The sequence below is a fragment of the Balaenoptera borealis genome, assembly GCF_965194805.1.
Source record: "Balaenoptera borealis genome assembly, chromosome: 16".
NCBI lineage: Eukaryota > Metazoa > Chordata > Mammalia > Artiodactyla > Balaenopteridae > Balaenoptera > Balaenoptera borealis.
Window position 1 is genome coordinate 68161089 of NC_138872.1, and position 14444 is coordinate 68175532.

At 44.9% G+C, this 14444-nt stretch overlaps 1 protein-coding gene across 1 annotated transcript; it reads right to left on the bottom strand.

The window, feature by feature from the left end:
- Positions 1-1058: 1058 nt before the first annotated feature.
- On the bottom strand, positions 1059-10576 carry NDUFAB1 (NADH:ubiquinone oxidoreductase subunit AB1). Its single transcript, XM_082362636.1, has 5 exons — positions 10360-10576; positions 4028-4150; positions 3077-3164; positions 2013-2112; positions 1059-1223 (listed from the first exon to the last, which is right to left on the bottom strand). Exons 1-4 carry the CDS (start codon positions 10525-10527, stop codon positions 2021-2023), a joined length of 471 nt encoding a protein of 156 aa, XP_082218762.1. The 5' UTR covers positions 10528-10576; the 3' UTR covers positions 1059-1223; positions 2013-2020.
- Between the last annotated feature and the right edge of the window lie 3868 nt (positions 10577-14444).

Here is a 14444-nt window from a genome sequence, read left to right on the forward strand (position 1 = left end):
ACATTTACCCCAGATGTTAAATTATGGTACATTCCCATCAAAGGAGTCTAGTGCAGCCTGTTTTGCTGCCTACCGGACCTCTAGTGCCTAATAAGCACTCAAACTATTTGTTGAGTAAATGCAGTTGTGAAAAAGAATGAGGCAGTGCCTTATGCTCCAATTTGGCAGTTTTCCAAGAATACCTTGTTAAGTATCAATATTAAAAAAAAAATGCAGTATAACAATGAATGCTTCCTATTACTGAAAAGGGCCGGAAATACGGCTGCCTGACTTTGTCTATAGTAATTCTAGAGTGACACAGAAGGAACTGGCAACATTGGGTACCTCCAAGAAGGAGAAGCAGGTGGGAGTGTGGCCTGAACCCCCGACCAGACTGCAGAATCTTGCCATGTCACCCCTCAGCCATGAAGATTCTCTGCCGGCTGAGGGTCACTAAGCCAGTCCCTCCACCTCTGTAAGGCCACTTCCTACTTAACTACAAGACCTTGGTCTCCTCCCTCCTACAAACTAGAAGTTTCGGGAAAAGTAGAGAAGTATTTTATGATAGGTCTCTCAAGTTAAATCTCATCAAGAGTTAGGCAATTGCCTACATTAATTCCAAAGACCTAACGCAGTGCTAGGAATAAAAGGAGCACAAGTTAATACTTACTGATATATGACAAAGACACAATGTCAAAGTAATCTTCTAGGAGGAAAGAGAACCTTTTATCCTCCAAAATTACTAAATTCCATTAATTCAGAAATAGATCCTTAGGACAGGGATGAAAAATTAGTCCCACACACTGGTGTCAGCTGATACATGGAATAATCAGTAAACTAATGGAGGCACAAATATATTTGAGGCATTTTTGAGGCAAAATGTTTTTTATCACTAATTCATTCCTCATGCTGAAGGTGATGGGAGAGCAACTTGTTTCAAGTACCCTGCTGGAAAAGTCATATTTTTGATATGCATGAATACCAATGACAAATTAGACAAATCTCTAAAAATGCTAAACAATGTCAATATAAATAAAGCACTTTACAGACAAAATTAAAAAACTGAAGACAGAAAAATGTTGGTTTTATAGATTTATTTTCAACAGGCAAAAACACTTAAGACAATTTAAGTACAAGTCTAAACAGAATTACTCTGTCAAAGTCAGCAATGATGCAGAGATGCGTTCTCACTTCCAGACACTCGCCAGCATCTTCTGAGTCTTCTCTCAGTGAAGAAAAGGGGTCTGGCAAAAGACAAGTTCAGTGTTTCTCTCTGGTGCTACTGACCTTAAGTGATAATCACTGAGGTGCTAAATCCAGGGTAACTATAAAGTTATAGACTCTAACAAAATGTTTTATTTTAAAAGTCTGATCACTTGATTATTCTACAGCCTAAGAACAATAGCTAATATTTATCACGAGGCTTCTTTACATCAAGCATTGTATTAAGTGATTTCCATACACTATTCAATTTTACCTTCACAGAAGCCCCAGGTAGGTCCTATCATTATCCCCATTTTACATATGAGGAAACTGAGGCTTACAGAGGCTACACAGCCTGCCCAAGACCATGGGCTTATAGAATGTTGCAGAGCTGAGAATAAACTCAGGTGTCTGACGCTAGAGTCCATCCTCTTACCCAAGAGGCCTCTCCTGCCTAATTAAGAGGCAGGCCATCTCAGCTTCCTGGACAGTTACCCTTGGGTGGGTAACCGAGGGAGGCAGAGGTCTCTGCTTCTGTGTTGCCTTGCACAGTTTTTTGTACAAGGCTGCTTTTACGAGGAGGGCTGACAATCAGTAAGAGAGTCCTGTCCAGGAGTGAACTGCTGTCAACACCTCTGGAAGAGAAAGATGATCACTAGGGCTGGCCTCCTTGGAGTGGCAGATAATCAGAAGGTGCCTGCATTTTATAACCAGTGAAAATCTGTCAAGCACTTCCATTTTTCCATTTCTTCCCAAGTCTGTCTTTATTGAAGAACCACAGAGAGATTAATTCTATGGGAGAACATAATTCCATAAATCAAGTTATTTACCTGATATTTTATTCATATACATCCTTCTTATCTGCAATGTAATCTACAATTTCTTGTGGGCACATTAACTTCTCCGCATCTATATCAGGAATTTCAAACCCTGAAAGTAAAATGTGCAACAATGCGTGAGTGTAGAAAATGCCAGTCCTTTAGAACTGAAAGTATCTAACACTTCAGCAATACCCAGAAGTACATCAAAAATTTCCAGCAACCCTGAATCCCATTTAAGTTGTGAGCCTGTTATGTTTCCAGGCAACATATTTTTTAGATATAATTCACATATTAGAAAATTCCCCCATTTAACATGCAAAATTCAATGGTTTTTAGTATATGCACAAGGTTGTGCACCATCACCATCATCTAATTCTAGAACATTTTCATTACCCCCAAAAGAAACCCCGTAGCCCTAACCAATACCATCCCTCTAGTTAGCATACTCTCTGAGGAACTGTAGTTAAGTTCTGCTCTGTAGGAAGGCACAGAAGTCCCTTGGCTTCCACTCAGGCAATTCACCCCCAAAATGAGCCGTGGAACCTTGTAAAGGTCTCATTTGCACAACTAACCGTCCCAGACAAGGGTAAGTTGGAGTGTGCATGGGAGGCTCTGCAGGAAACCAAAGCGTGCATGCGCGTATGAGTCTGTGCACGCACACGCCCTATCCTTGGCACACCCAGCACTTCTCTAGACATTTAGGCCTAGCTCATGGGGGTGGGGGGGGGGAGGAGGGAGACGGTGCCCCAAGGTGTCATCAGCGTCTCCACAGGTGAGGCTATGCCCTCATCTCGGAGCCCCACCTCAAGAATCTCTGTGCCACACTCCCCCAGGCCTCTTCTGGTCGCTCAGCCCTTGGTATTACACCGGGCACTCTGCGGACCTGCAGTAAGTGCTCTCCAAACAAGTGCACTGTCTCTAATAATCACTTCCCCTGACAGTAAGCAGGAGTGGGGGAGGGGTGGGCACGACTGTTGCAAACCCCAATCAGGCTCCCAGCATTTCTCTGCATTTAATCCACTGAAATCAAGAGCCACAACAGGCAGGTCCAAGACTCAGCCCGTGTGTGTTACCAAATTCGTCTTCCATGGCCATGATAATCTCCACTTGGTCCAAACTGTCTAAGCCCAGGTCTTTCATAAAATGGGAATTTACTGAGAGCTGCAAGAAAAGAAACACCAAACGCAAAATTCAGTCTGTGAGAGCGTTTGTTTCTCAAGACAACTGAATGGTGAAATCTCAATCATTATACAGAAGATTTTTTAATATAAAGAGGCCATATTTTAAACATAAAGAGCCATAACTAACATTATACATTTAACGTGTGCCAACCCACACTTGGTGTGCTTTATATGTTAACTTACTCTACCTTATTTTGAAATGGTTAGCAGTATATATAAAGCTAATGATGAACTCACTTTATATACTTTATGATGATCTCTGATCACTGTTCTGAATGACATGTGAGAGTCTGGTTTTTCCTGCTGCCTTACTGACCACTAAGACACCACACCTTACAAGTGACCTTCTGCTCCCTCAAGAATAGCACACAGTGTCTACGATCACCCTGTCTTTAATTTAGACCTCAGGATCACCAGGAAGAATTCTTCAAAAACCACACCAAAAACAAACTACCCTACCCACACCACAGATTCTGTTATTAAAGAGGGAATGTTTTAAGGCAGCCCTGTGAGAAAAACTCCAAGAAGAGTTAAGTTAAAAAAGCAAGGTGCACAACAGTATTTACAGTGTACTACCAGTTGTGTTTTTTTTAAAAGGTTGGGAGATACAGATCACATAGTACATACAATATACATACATGTACTTGTATATATATATATATATATGCCCTTCCATGTGCATTGAGAATCTCTGGAAAAATACTCAAGAAGTCAGGCACCTCCCAGAAGGAGAACTGGGTGCCTGGGGTGACTTTTTACTGAATGTCCTTTAAACCCTTTGGATTTTGTACCATGTGACTAAATACTCATTTAAAGAAAAAACATTTAAACCACATCAATTACCTTTTCTGGGTCAATCTTGTCATAGAGTTTCAAGACGTAAAGAACACGGTCCTTGATTCCCTCTAATGTCAAAGGGGGTGCGTCACTATACTGGCGGCACAGCGGTGTAACTCCACCTGGAACCTAGACCAAAGGAGGAGGGAAGCACTGTTGTTGAGCCTGAAATGCCTCTAAATAAAGGCACTGGCCTACAGATGTCTTTCACAAAGCTTTCATGGGGTTAGCAAACCCACCTCATCTGATTCTAACTGTGGCCATTAGGACACACCGAGGCCTCATGCTGGGTAGTGTCAGAAGCCCTAGCAGTTCAAGAGCATAAAAATGGATCTCCTTTCCCCTCAGAGCCAGGACTGGCCCCCTTTCCTCTGTTCAGCCATCAGGCTTTGGACATTTGTTCCGCTCAGTAACACTGCCACTAAAATCATCTAGGGCCTGCAGAAGAGCCTAAGGCTTCTCATGGCATCTCAAGCAGCCCACTGCCTCTGTAAGGCACTGCCACCTTTAATACCCAAGTCAAAATAACTCACGCCAAGAGTTGTCAGGGTGAACTGAAAGGCAGCTCACACTGAGAACCATACACTGGAAGGGTCTAACTTGGCCCCAGCAGTAATTACACTGACTTTGGCCAAGACAAATGAAGCCAGTACCAACCCAAAGAAGAGGATGGGGCTCCCCTGGTGGCGCAGTGGTTGAGAATCTGCCTGCCAATGCAGGGGACACGGGTTCGAGCCCTGGTCTGGGAAGATCCCACATGCCGCAGAGCAACCAGGCCCATGAGCCACAACTACTGAGCCTGCGCGTCTGGAGCCTGTGCTCCGCAACGAGAGAGGCCGCGATAGTGAGAGGCCCGCGCACCGCGATGAAGAGTGGCCCCCACTTGCCGCAACCAGAGAAAGCCCTCGCACAGAAATGAAGACCCAACACAGCCATAAATAAATAAATAAATAAATAAATAAAATAAAAATAAAATAAAATAAAAATTTAAAAAAAAATCTTAAGTATTAAAAAAAAAAAAAAAAAAAAGAAGAGGATGATGGAGCCTGACAGGCATACATTCCAATCTATTTTCCTTCCAAGTGGGCTTGCCTTGTTGCCACCAACTAAATAATGAGCCATTCTGGTCTTTGCCATGATGGAGTAGTATCTCAAATCTCTCTGATATTAGCCTACTTGGTATTCAACTAGGTGTCAGGGTCCTGACTGGATCCCTTCACCAAATGTGGAAGGGGCTCCAAGTCACAGATCAGTGGACTTAAGGCCGTGGGAGGTACGGTGCACAAGAGGAGAAAATGAGACAGCCGTCTGGCAGTTCTCACTGCAGAAGTCCCTAATCTGAACTGGTTTGTTCTCCTTCTAAAGTTGATTTTAAGTCTGCAGTTTGGAGTTCTTAGGGCATAGAAACCCACAGAAAGTGGGTTTGCCTGTTGGGGTTAAGGTCCTCCAGAGTCACAAAGGTCTATGAAAAATCATAATAAAAAACACTGCCAAATGAACCAAATCAGTACACATCTGTTTTAGAAACATTTATCTTGCTAAAAAAAAAAAACAAAAAAAACAAATCAGGTATTGAAATCAGGTTTAATCAGCAAGCCAAAGAGATTAGATGAAGAGTTTTACGAATATTCTAAAGAGTATTTCTGGGTACTTTCAGAGTTTTAGAGCACTTGTTCTTTTTTGTCTAAATTTATGGTCTCCTTTCCCTTCCGACTGCAGCATGGGTTATGGAGACCTCTGCTCTGGGAACATCACCAGCCTACTTATCAACAATGACTAGAAGAGGCTGTCAAGCCACAAATAAAAGTAAAGAAGCAGAAAGGACTAAAGAGAAAGGGGGAGAAGACATGAGTTAATATTGGTAATGACAGAAAAGAAATCTGAGGTGGAAAGATCTAACAGAGGCCTCGTCTGTGTGCATAGCGAGAGGTGGTATGAGGTGGAATTATCGCTGGGAGAGGGTGAGAGGCAGGGGAGGCTGATGTGCACGGCACCCAAGGGAAAGGAAGAAGCTGGTGAGGGCGCGCTTGCACGCAGCTACCCAAGCGGCCCACTAGGTGTCAGCAAGGACCCCAGCAGCACTGGCAAGTGCCTACAGGGGCCAGGTGGGTACCCTGTGATTAAATGAGATCAAAGGGGACTCCACCTGGAGACCATATGCCAGTCTAAAAGGGTGGCTGCAGTGGGCTCAGCAGGAGGCAGGAAGGTGTAGCGGGTGAGAACTCAGACTCCGGAATGACAGAAGTACCCTGGCACTAGCTCTTTGTTACTAGCTGTTTGGCCTTGGGCAAGTTATTTAACCTTTCTATGCCTGTTTCCTTATCTGTAAAATGGGCATAAACAACAGTACCCAAGTTCACAGGACTGCTGTGAGGCATGAACGAGATCATGAAACACAAAGGGCTTAGAACACTGCCTGGCACACACCTAGGAGGCGCTGTTTAGGGCTATCTAGTCGGATCAGGAGACAACGACCTGCCAGTCTGAGAGTCTGGCAGTAGTGTAGCCCCGAAGTACTCGATCTGACTCCTTCCCTCTCGATGCCACTGCCCAGCTCTGGTCTCTTTATTGATTTTCTATCATTATGTCAGGCCATAGTACCGCCCTAAGCACTTTACATATGTCATCTCCTTTAGAGCTAATAATAACCCCATTTTACAGATGAGGAAACTGAGAAAGAAAGGTTAGGTATCTTGCCCCAGGTTTCCCAGAATGGCCTCCTGGAGGGTCTTACTGCCTCCCTTCTACTGGATCTCAGCCATTTAAAAACAAACAAAAACAAAAAAAAGATATAGAATGGACAAGCACTTCTGAAAAATGTCCCCAACAGCCAACACTGCTTCTGGTGTTAATTATTCTTCCCCAAGATCTACACTTAACAATTACATGCGACAAAATCACCTCCCACAGACATCAGAGAAGGCACTGTCTGCAGGGAAAGAATGACTACCCTGTGGACTAGTAGAAGTAAACCCGACTATTAACGTCCATCTTACCTCCAACAGGGTCCATCTCTAAGGGAAACTCAGAGGAACCCAGATGGCTTTGAAGACCATCTCTGCAAACTACCCCCTGGACAGCTCTACCCAGATAGCACAGACATCTCAATCTCAGTTTGGAAATAAATTCCTTACCTGTTTCCAAAACACCTGCTCGCAGACCTCTATTTTCTCTACCACCTGGGGCTCTAGCCAGAAACCTCAGAGCCAACCCCCACTCTTCCCATTCCCTCACCATCATGTTTACTGGGTCACCCAGCCCAGCTGATTGGGAGGAAAGGTCTCAAACATTCCTTCAACAAATTGCATTTAATCTTTACTCCCTGTGACCTAGACAGAGAACACCCACATTCTTCAGTGCGGTATACAGCGCCCTTCAATATACCTGTCTTCCCACCTCAACTCGGGTCTCTCCCTTCCACAGGAGCCTAAGGGTCAACCCTAAGTAAGTGCCAGGCTCTTCCTGGCCTCCGCATATGCCATCACATCCTGCCCCGACTGCTTGAGCAACTGCTGCCTTCAAGACCATGCTGACTGGGGGTTTTAATTAAGCCCCTCTTCTTGCTTCTGCACTGTACACACACCTGTCCTCACATGTGGCAATGTCTTGCCTTTACCTACTACCTGCTTGTCTCAGCAGCCTTTGAGCTTTACCTTATGTGCCAAGCACTGTGTGGTGGGCTGGATCCACAAAGATAAATAAGACATAACCTCTATGCTCAGAGAAGCCTATGGTCTAATGGAGAAGACCAATACAAACAGAACATATCAATTATAATAAAAATGTGGCAAAGGTATTTGTAGGCTGCTTCAGTAACAAAAGTTGTCAATCAGTCCTTGAGAGGCCAGGAAGGTAGAGACACCAGACTTGCAATTAGCCAGGAAAAGGATGGGGACAGATTTTTCAAGGAGGGAAGGACAGGCCAAGAAAAGGAAACGAGGCATGAAAGTGTAATGTGTAGGAAGAAATCAGTTCATGTTGCTGGAGATTAAAGGGCAAGGTGGTACACCGATGTGGGCCCTGAGGCTGAAGAGACAGGGCCTGGGGCTGCAGAGCCTTGAGTAAGACAAAATAGGTTTGTCTTACTGGGGAATGAATGATGTGGGGAAAATGAAGGCATGATCGCAGCCCCAAGTCCAACACCATCATGCATGTCAGTCTGGTTCCAGTACCAGCAACAGCTGAGCTTTCCCTGCACAGGTGCTTTGTCTTCATCTGGGTGCTGGGCCCCACAGAACTCTCTGGAAATTCTCTGTGCTCTGGCTGCCAGACACTTCAGATTCGGGGTTCTGGGTCAAGTATAAGACTTCAAGGCCCCATTTTAGGCCACTATCCTTTTTTTCGTACCTTCTATTTTATACTGTTATATTTTTAGACCCAGGAAAGCTGCCTTAGCTCCTTTTTTGGGGGAATCAGTTAGTATATAAATGAATAACTAGTTGCTCTGGGGCGAGCATAATGGATGGATTTGAGGAGGGAAAACCTGACAGAACGGAATAGGTAGAACGAGTGAAGGTTCAGACAAGATGAATAAGGGCTGGAGGGGGAGGTTTGGGGTGACTGGCATACAGGCAATAACAGAAAGTGAAGAGACAGGCCAGGGAGAGTGTGTGGTAAGAGATCTCTGGACCTCACCAACATTTAAGGATTTGGTAGAAAGTTCCCAACTAGGTACAAAAAGAGATGAACCAAGAGAAAGTAGTGTCAGAACAGCCTAGGGAAGAAAGCACAGCAGGGAATAAGCTGGCAAGGTTAACATATAGCTGCCACGTGTCCAATGAAGACATGAACTGATGTCTTTCTTTTGTATCCATCTCTGTATCCCTCAACAATGAACCAAGTATTTACTCTCCACTTCAAGCCGCAAAGGATATAAGGTGGCTAAACGGGAGCACTCAGTCAAAACCACTTTGTAAATATAAAGAAAATGGTTTCTCTGCTGTAACTGCAAACCGAGCAGAGGCAGTGGAACATCCCGAGCACCCTGCTATTCAAGGCGTGGTCCAAGGACCAGCAGCAGCAGGGTCTTCTGGAAGCCCTGTGGAAATGAAGACTCTCAGGCCCCTTTCCAGAATCTGTATTTTAACACAGGTGATCAGTATGCACAATCAAGTTTGAATAGCAGTGCTCTAAGAATAAGGAATATCACTTTGCCTCTTAGCCTAACACCAAAGTCGGTCTCAGGAACAAAACGGCAACTATACACACTGCTCTTTTAACTCAACTTCAAGGGGACACTTTTAACCTTTTGATTCATCGATAAGACAATGCCCCCTGAATGAATCCACTACACTGTCAGTAAATCTTGACACTGGCTGCATAAAAGAATCACTGGCAACTTTTAAAAACCGATGACCAAGCCCCACCTCTAGAGATTCTAACTGATTTGGCCAGGGCATCCTTAGTTTTTATTCTCATATCTTAGTCAAGATTGAAACCACAATTACATGAAGTCCTGGAGTTTGAAAAGGGAATTCTCAACTTAACCTTGGGAGTCTATCCTACTATAAGACAACAGTTCTTAATCTTGAGGCGCTTCAGAATCACCTGGGGAACTTAAACACATGTCAGTGCCTCATCCCAGAGAAGTAAATCAGACGGGGAGGGGTGCAGCCCACGAGGGATTTATTTTTCTTTCTCTTTCAAGCTACCCAGGTGACTTGAATGTGCAGCCACGGTTGAGAATCACTGACCTAAGGAGAGTTTCAGTCTCAAAAGGTTTCATCAGATAAAAAAAAACTAGATACTACTTGTTTCCTATCCTTCCAAGAGAAACAGACAAAAGGTGCCACAGGGAGAAATCCACGGAGAGAACTGCTGTGAAGAAGGCTGTAGGCCAGGGTGTCTTCCTCTCTGCACCCTGTCATTATTTTTTTCCTGGAAAGCTATCACGGTATTTACCATTATCACTACGATTAACGGCAACCAGTATTGTGAGAGCTTACCAAGCACCGCCCTCGGTACTCTACCTGTATCACCTCCTCTAAACCTCGCTGAAACTCCACAAGGTAGAAACTAGTATCCCATTTTTACGGTTCAGATTGAGGCTCAGCGAGGTTACAAGGCTTTTCCAAAGTTCCGGTGTCAGCTTTCGAACCCAAGGGTGTTTGACTGGAAGGTCTGTGCTGTTGCCCGTAATCACTAGGTCCCCCGGGTCCCGGCAGGGATCAACCAAGCACCGTTAGGCAGTGGGACGGAGAGCGAGCAGGCGTCCCCGGGTCACCCCCGCCAACAGCAGCCACAGTAGCTGCGGCCCCGGTGCCTGGCCCGTCCCCACCACCACGAGCGGGCCCGACGCCTGACCCCAGCCAAGTCCCCCCAAAGTCACCGCGAATCACCTGCGTGAGCACCGAGGCCGGATGCGGAGCCCCAGGCCTCGTCCTGGCCCCCGCGGGGAACAGGGTAGTGCAGAGTGACCGGGCCGCGGCCAGCGTGGGAAGCCGGGGCAGCGGCGCGAAGCCGGCGGGCAGTCGGCGGACACAGGCACTAAGGACACGAGCCGCCATGGCTACGCCGACCCAGGAGGCACTGCGCCGCGCCCTCCGGTCCAGTATCCTCTTGACCTCCGCATAGGCGACGCATAGAGCGGCGCTGTCGCGAGCCGCCCGCGGTGGCGGCCCCTGGCGGCTCCTGGCTGCACTGCGCCCACAGGGCGCGCGCGGTCCTGCCCTCCAGGTCCGGAGGCGAATGGCTGCTAGAGCCAGAGCTAAAAGGGCGAAGATGTTGTCTTTCCCTAAACACTCATCACTGACGCAAGAAAGGAACTTATTTTTGTTTATTCTCTGAAAGTTCTGAAATACATTTATTTAAAAGGTTTGATGCCAGGAATTCCCTGGCGGTCCAGTGATTAGGGCTCCGCGCTCTCACGCCGAGGGCCCGGGTTCGATTCCTGGTCGGTAAATTAAATCCCATAAGCTGCGGGGCACCGCCAAAAAAGAAGTTTTGATGCCGCGATTCTTCCATAGAAGAATTTAAATTAATTTAAATTAAAATCATTAAATAATTAAATTTATTTAATAGGTCAAAACTTAAAATTAAATTTTTTAAATTAATTTTATGACAATACTTCATTTTTTTTTTTAATTTTATTTATTTATTTATTTATTTATGGCTGTGTTGGGTCTTCGTTTCTGTGCGAGGGCTTTCTCTAGTTGCGGCAAGTGGGGGCCACTCTTCATCGCGGTGCGCGGGCCTCTCACTATCGCAGCCTCTCTTGTTGTGGAGCACAGGCTCCAGACGCGCAGGCTTAGTAATTGTGGCTCACGGGCCTAGTTGCTCCGCGGCATGTGGGATCTTCCCAGACCAGGGTTCGAACCCGTGTCCCCTGCATTGGCAAGCAGATTCTCAACCACTGCGCCACCAGGGAAGCCCTAAAATTATTTTATAGGTCAAAACTCAGTATAAAATAAGAATGTGAAAATATGAGTTGATGTAAATATATAACTAAGACTAATAAATGTGGGAATTACAATAAAAGCAATATACATATTTTAAAACTTGACAATGTATAAATAATATAGCTCACAAAAATGGGTAAGTGGGAGAAAGTTTAAGCGTGCTAATTCATTCAAATTTCTCAGCAGTGAAATCCAAACATATAGAACAATGGCTCCAAACTCTGAATACTGCCTGGATGAACAATTCAACAATGCCTTTAGTTTTACTTCAGTTTCTTTTTACTTTTGTTAAATTCAAGTAAAATAAAAGGTAGTGCCTTTAATTTAAAATAGAATGCATACTATGATCCTACTGTTGTAATGTCTATTTATGTATTCATTAAAATATCCAGAATCTGTTATGTGCTAGTTGTTGAGGCTACAGCAGTGAGCAAGCCAGACCGGCAGTCTGTTTTCAGATTTTACATTCTAGTGGGAAAATGTACAATAAACAAACAAAAAAAATACAACCCCCTACCACCCCCACGAAAAAAAAACCCTCCAGGAAGGAGTGATAAGTACAATGATGGACAATAAAACAGGGAAGAGGGTAATGAGAGCTATGGGAGGCATATCATTTTAGACAGGGTGGTCTCTGAAGGCCTCTCTTTGGAGGTGATACTTGAGCCAAGACTTTCATCAATCAGGGGGATGGAAAAGATACCCCCCAGAATCACCCTGCTGTTGGTGATGCCAACCAGAGTCTCTATGGCCGTGCTAGCAGTCCACCCCAGGCTTCTGCTGCAGCCTGATTTAATCACCACCACTTCACTGCTTATTAAGCAACTGGAAGAGCAATTGTATCACCTCTTTGGAATGGTCAGTGAATAAATGGCCAAGCTCCACCTCGAGTAGCAGCCTTCCATTTCTGCAGAAAACTGGTGCCAAAAATCTGACTGGAGTCCAAGGATTAGGGCCGATAAGATCTGCTTAAGTCACCAGTGACACAACAGCCTCTGATTACACCTTCCTGGCCATGCTCTGTGGCAGACCCATGGGCCAGATCTATGATGGTCTCAGAAGAAGGAGCACTCAGGAAGAGCTTGATAGCCTACCAAGTCCATGTTTGGAAACTTCTCTTCCCATAACCTCTCTGTATTTCTGGATAACATTTAATTCTTTTGGTCAAACATAATAAATCACCTCTTTTAAAATGACATATTTTGGGAGAGCTACTTTTCCCTTCAGCAAACACATAAAGAGAAAATGTCAGCCTAGATGGTCTGTAGAGGAAAAGGTTCATTATTAAGATTGAGATCAAGTCCTTAGCAGCTGGGGAAGATTTAAGAGAGAGCACTGGTGCTTTTCAGTAGCACTCCCATCAAAGGATGTATAAGCATAAACTACGTCAGCTTCTTGCACACATCACCCCACCAGCCCACCAGTCATCCCTCCCTCCTCCCAGCACATTTGCACTACTGTCACATCCCTTCCTGTTCCCCCTGGGACCTTGTACCACCAGTTCTCTCTTCTCCCCTACATCTTCAACCTCTCCTTTGCTTCTGGCTCTTTCCCTTGAGCCCATAAACATGCCAAAGTTTCTCCTAGCCTAAAAACAAGGTCAGAGACCTCCTCCAGTAGCCTTTGATATATCTTTAATATCACCATTCCTCCTTCCTTTCATAGTCAACCTTCTTGAAGGAATAATCTACTCTTTCGGTCTTTAATTCCTCACTTCCTATTCACTTTTTTAAAATTAATTTTTATTGGAGTATAGTTGGTTTACAATGTTGTATTAGTTTCTGCTGTACAGCAGTGAATCAGTTATATATATACATATATCCACTCTTTTTTAGATTCTTTTCCCAAATAGGTCATTACAAGGTATTGAGTAGAGTTCCCTGTGCTATACAGTAGGTCCCCATTAGTTATCTATTTTGTATATAGCAGTGTGTATAGGTCAATCCTAATCTCCCAATTTATCCCTCCCCGCCTCCTTTCCCCCTTGGTAACCATAAGTTTGTTTTCTACATCTATGACTCTATTTCTGTTTTGTAAGTAAGTTAATTTGTCCTATTCACCCTTTAATCCACTGAAATCTAGATTTACTTGACCTCCCACCCACAGCACTAAAACTTTTCATAAACCTCACCACTGCATCTTTTTTTTTTTAAATAAATTTATTTATTTATTTATTTATTTTTGGCTGTGTTGGGCCATTTCTGTGCGAGGGCTTTCTCTAGTTGCAGCGAGCAGGGGCCACTCTTCATCGCGGTGCGTGGGCCTCTCACTGTTGCGGCCTCTCTTGTTGGGGAGCACAGGCTCCAGATGCACGGGCTCAGTAGTTGTGGCTCACGGGCCCAGTTGCTCTGCGGCACGTGGGATCTTCCCAGACCAGGGCTCGAACCCGTGTCCCCTGCATTGGCAGGCAGATTCTCAACCACTGCGCCACCAGGGAAGCCCCTCACCACTGCATCTTAATTTAAGTCCAATAGACACAACTTCTCTGGCCATTCCTTTCCTGCCTTCTTCATGGCTCTATTTCTTCCGTTCATCATTTAAACATTGATTCTGGGGGTCTGTCCTTGACCCATTCTTGACTTTAAACATACAAGTTTTCAGAATTGATTCACTCCAGAGGTTTTAATTGCCACCTGCATCCAGCCTGGCCTCTTCTCCGAGCTTCACAGTCCTAGATCCAATTGCCTATTGCCAGATGATCTATAAGCACTCAGATCAGTTCTCTCCCCGTTGTGTGTTCCTTATTTCAATTGCTGACACCATCACCCCAGTAAGAAAGAAACTGAAGACTCCTTCACCTGCTGCCTAATCATGCATTCACTTAGTCCTCCTGCTTGTTTCTTTTTCCCCCTAAATCTCTCTCTGATTCAGCTATTTCATTCCCACTGCCCCTGCCACAGGTCAGGCCCTTCTGGGCGTCTCCCTGCCTCTACTCTTGGCCTCCATAAATCCATTATTCACTGTGGCTACAGTGGGACCTTATTGCCTCACTGCTCAAACCCTTCAACAGCCCCTTCACCTGCAGC

Coding starts and splice junctions, on each gene's coding strand:
- NDUFAB1 (XM_082362636.1), bottom strand. CDS start 10,527: ATGGCGGCTCGTGTCCTTAGTGCCTGTGTCCGCCGACTGCCCGCCGGC. Junction 4,151..10,359: donor CGGCCTCGGTGCTCACGCAG/GTGATTCGCGGT, acceptor CCTTTGGTCTAG/GTTCCAGGTGGAGTTACACC. Junction 3,165..4,027: donor ACAAGATTGACCCAGAAAAG/GTAATTGATGTG, acceptor CTTTTCTTGCAG/CTCTCAGTAAATTCCCATTT.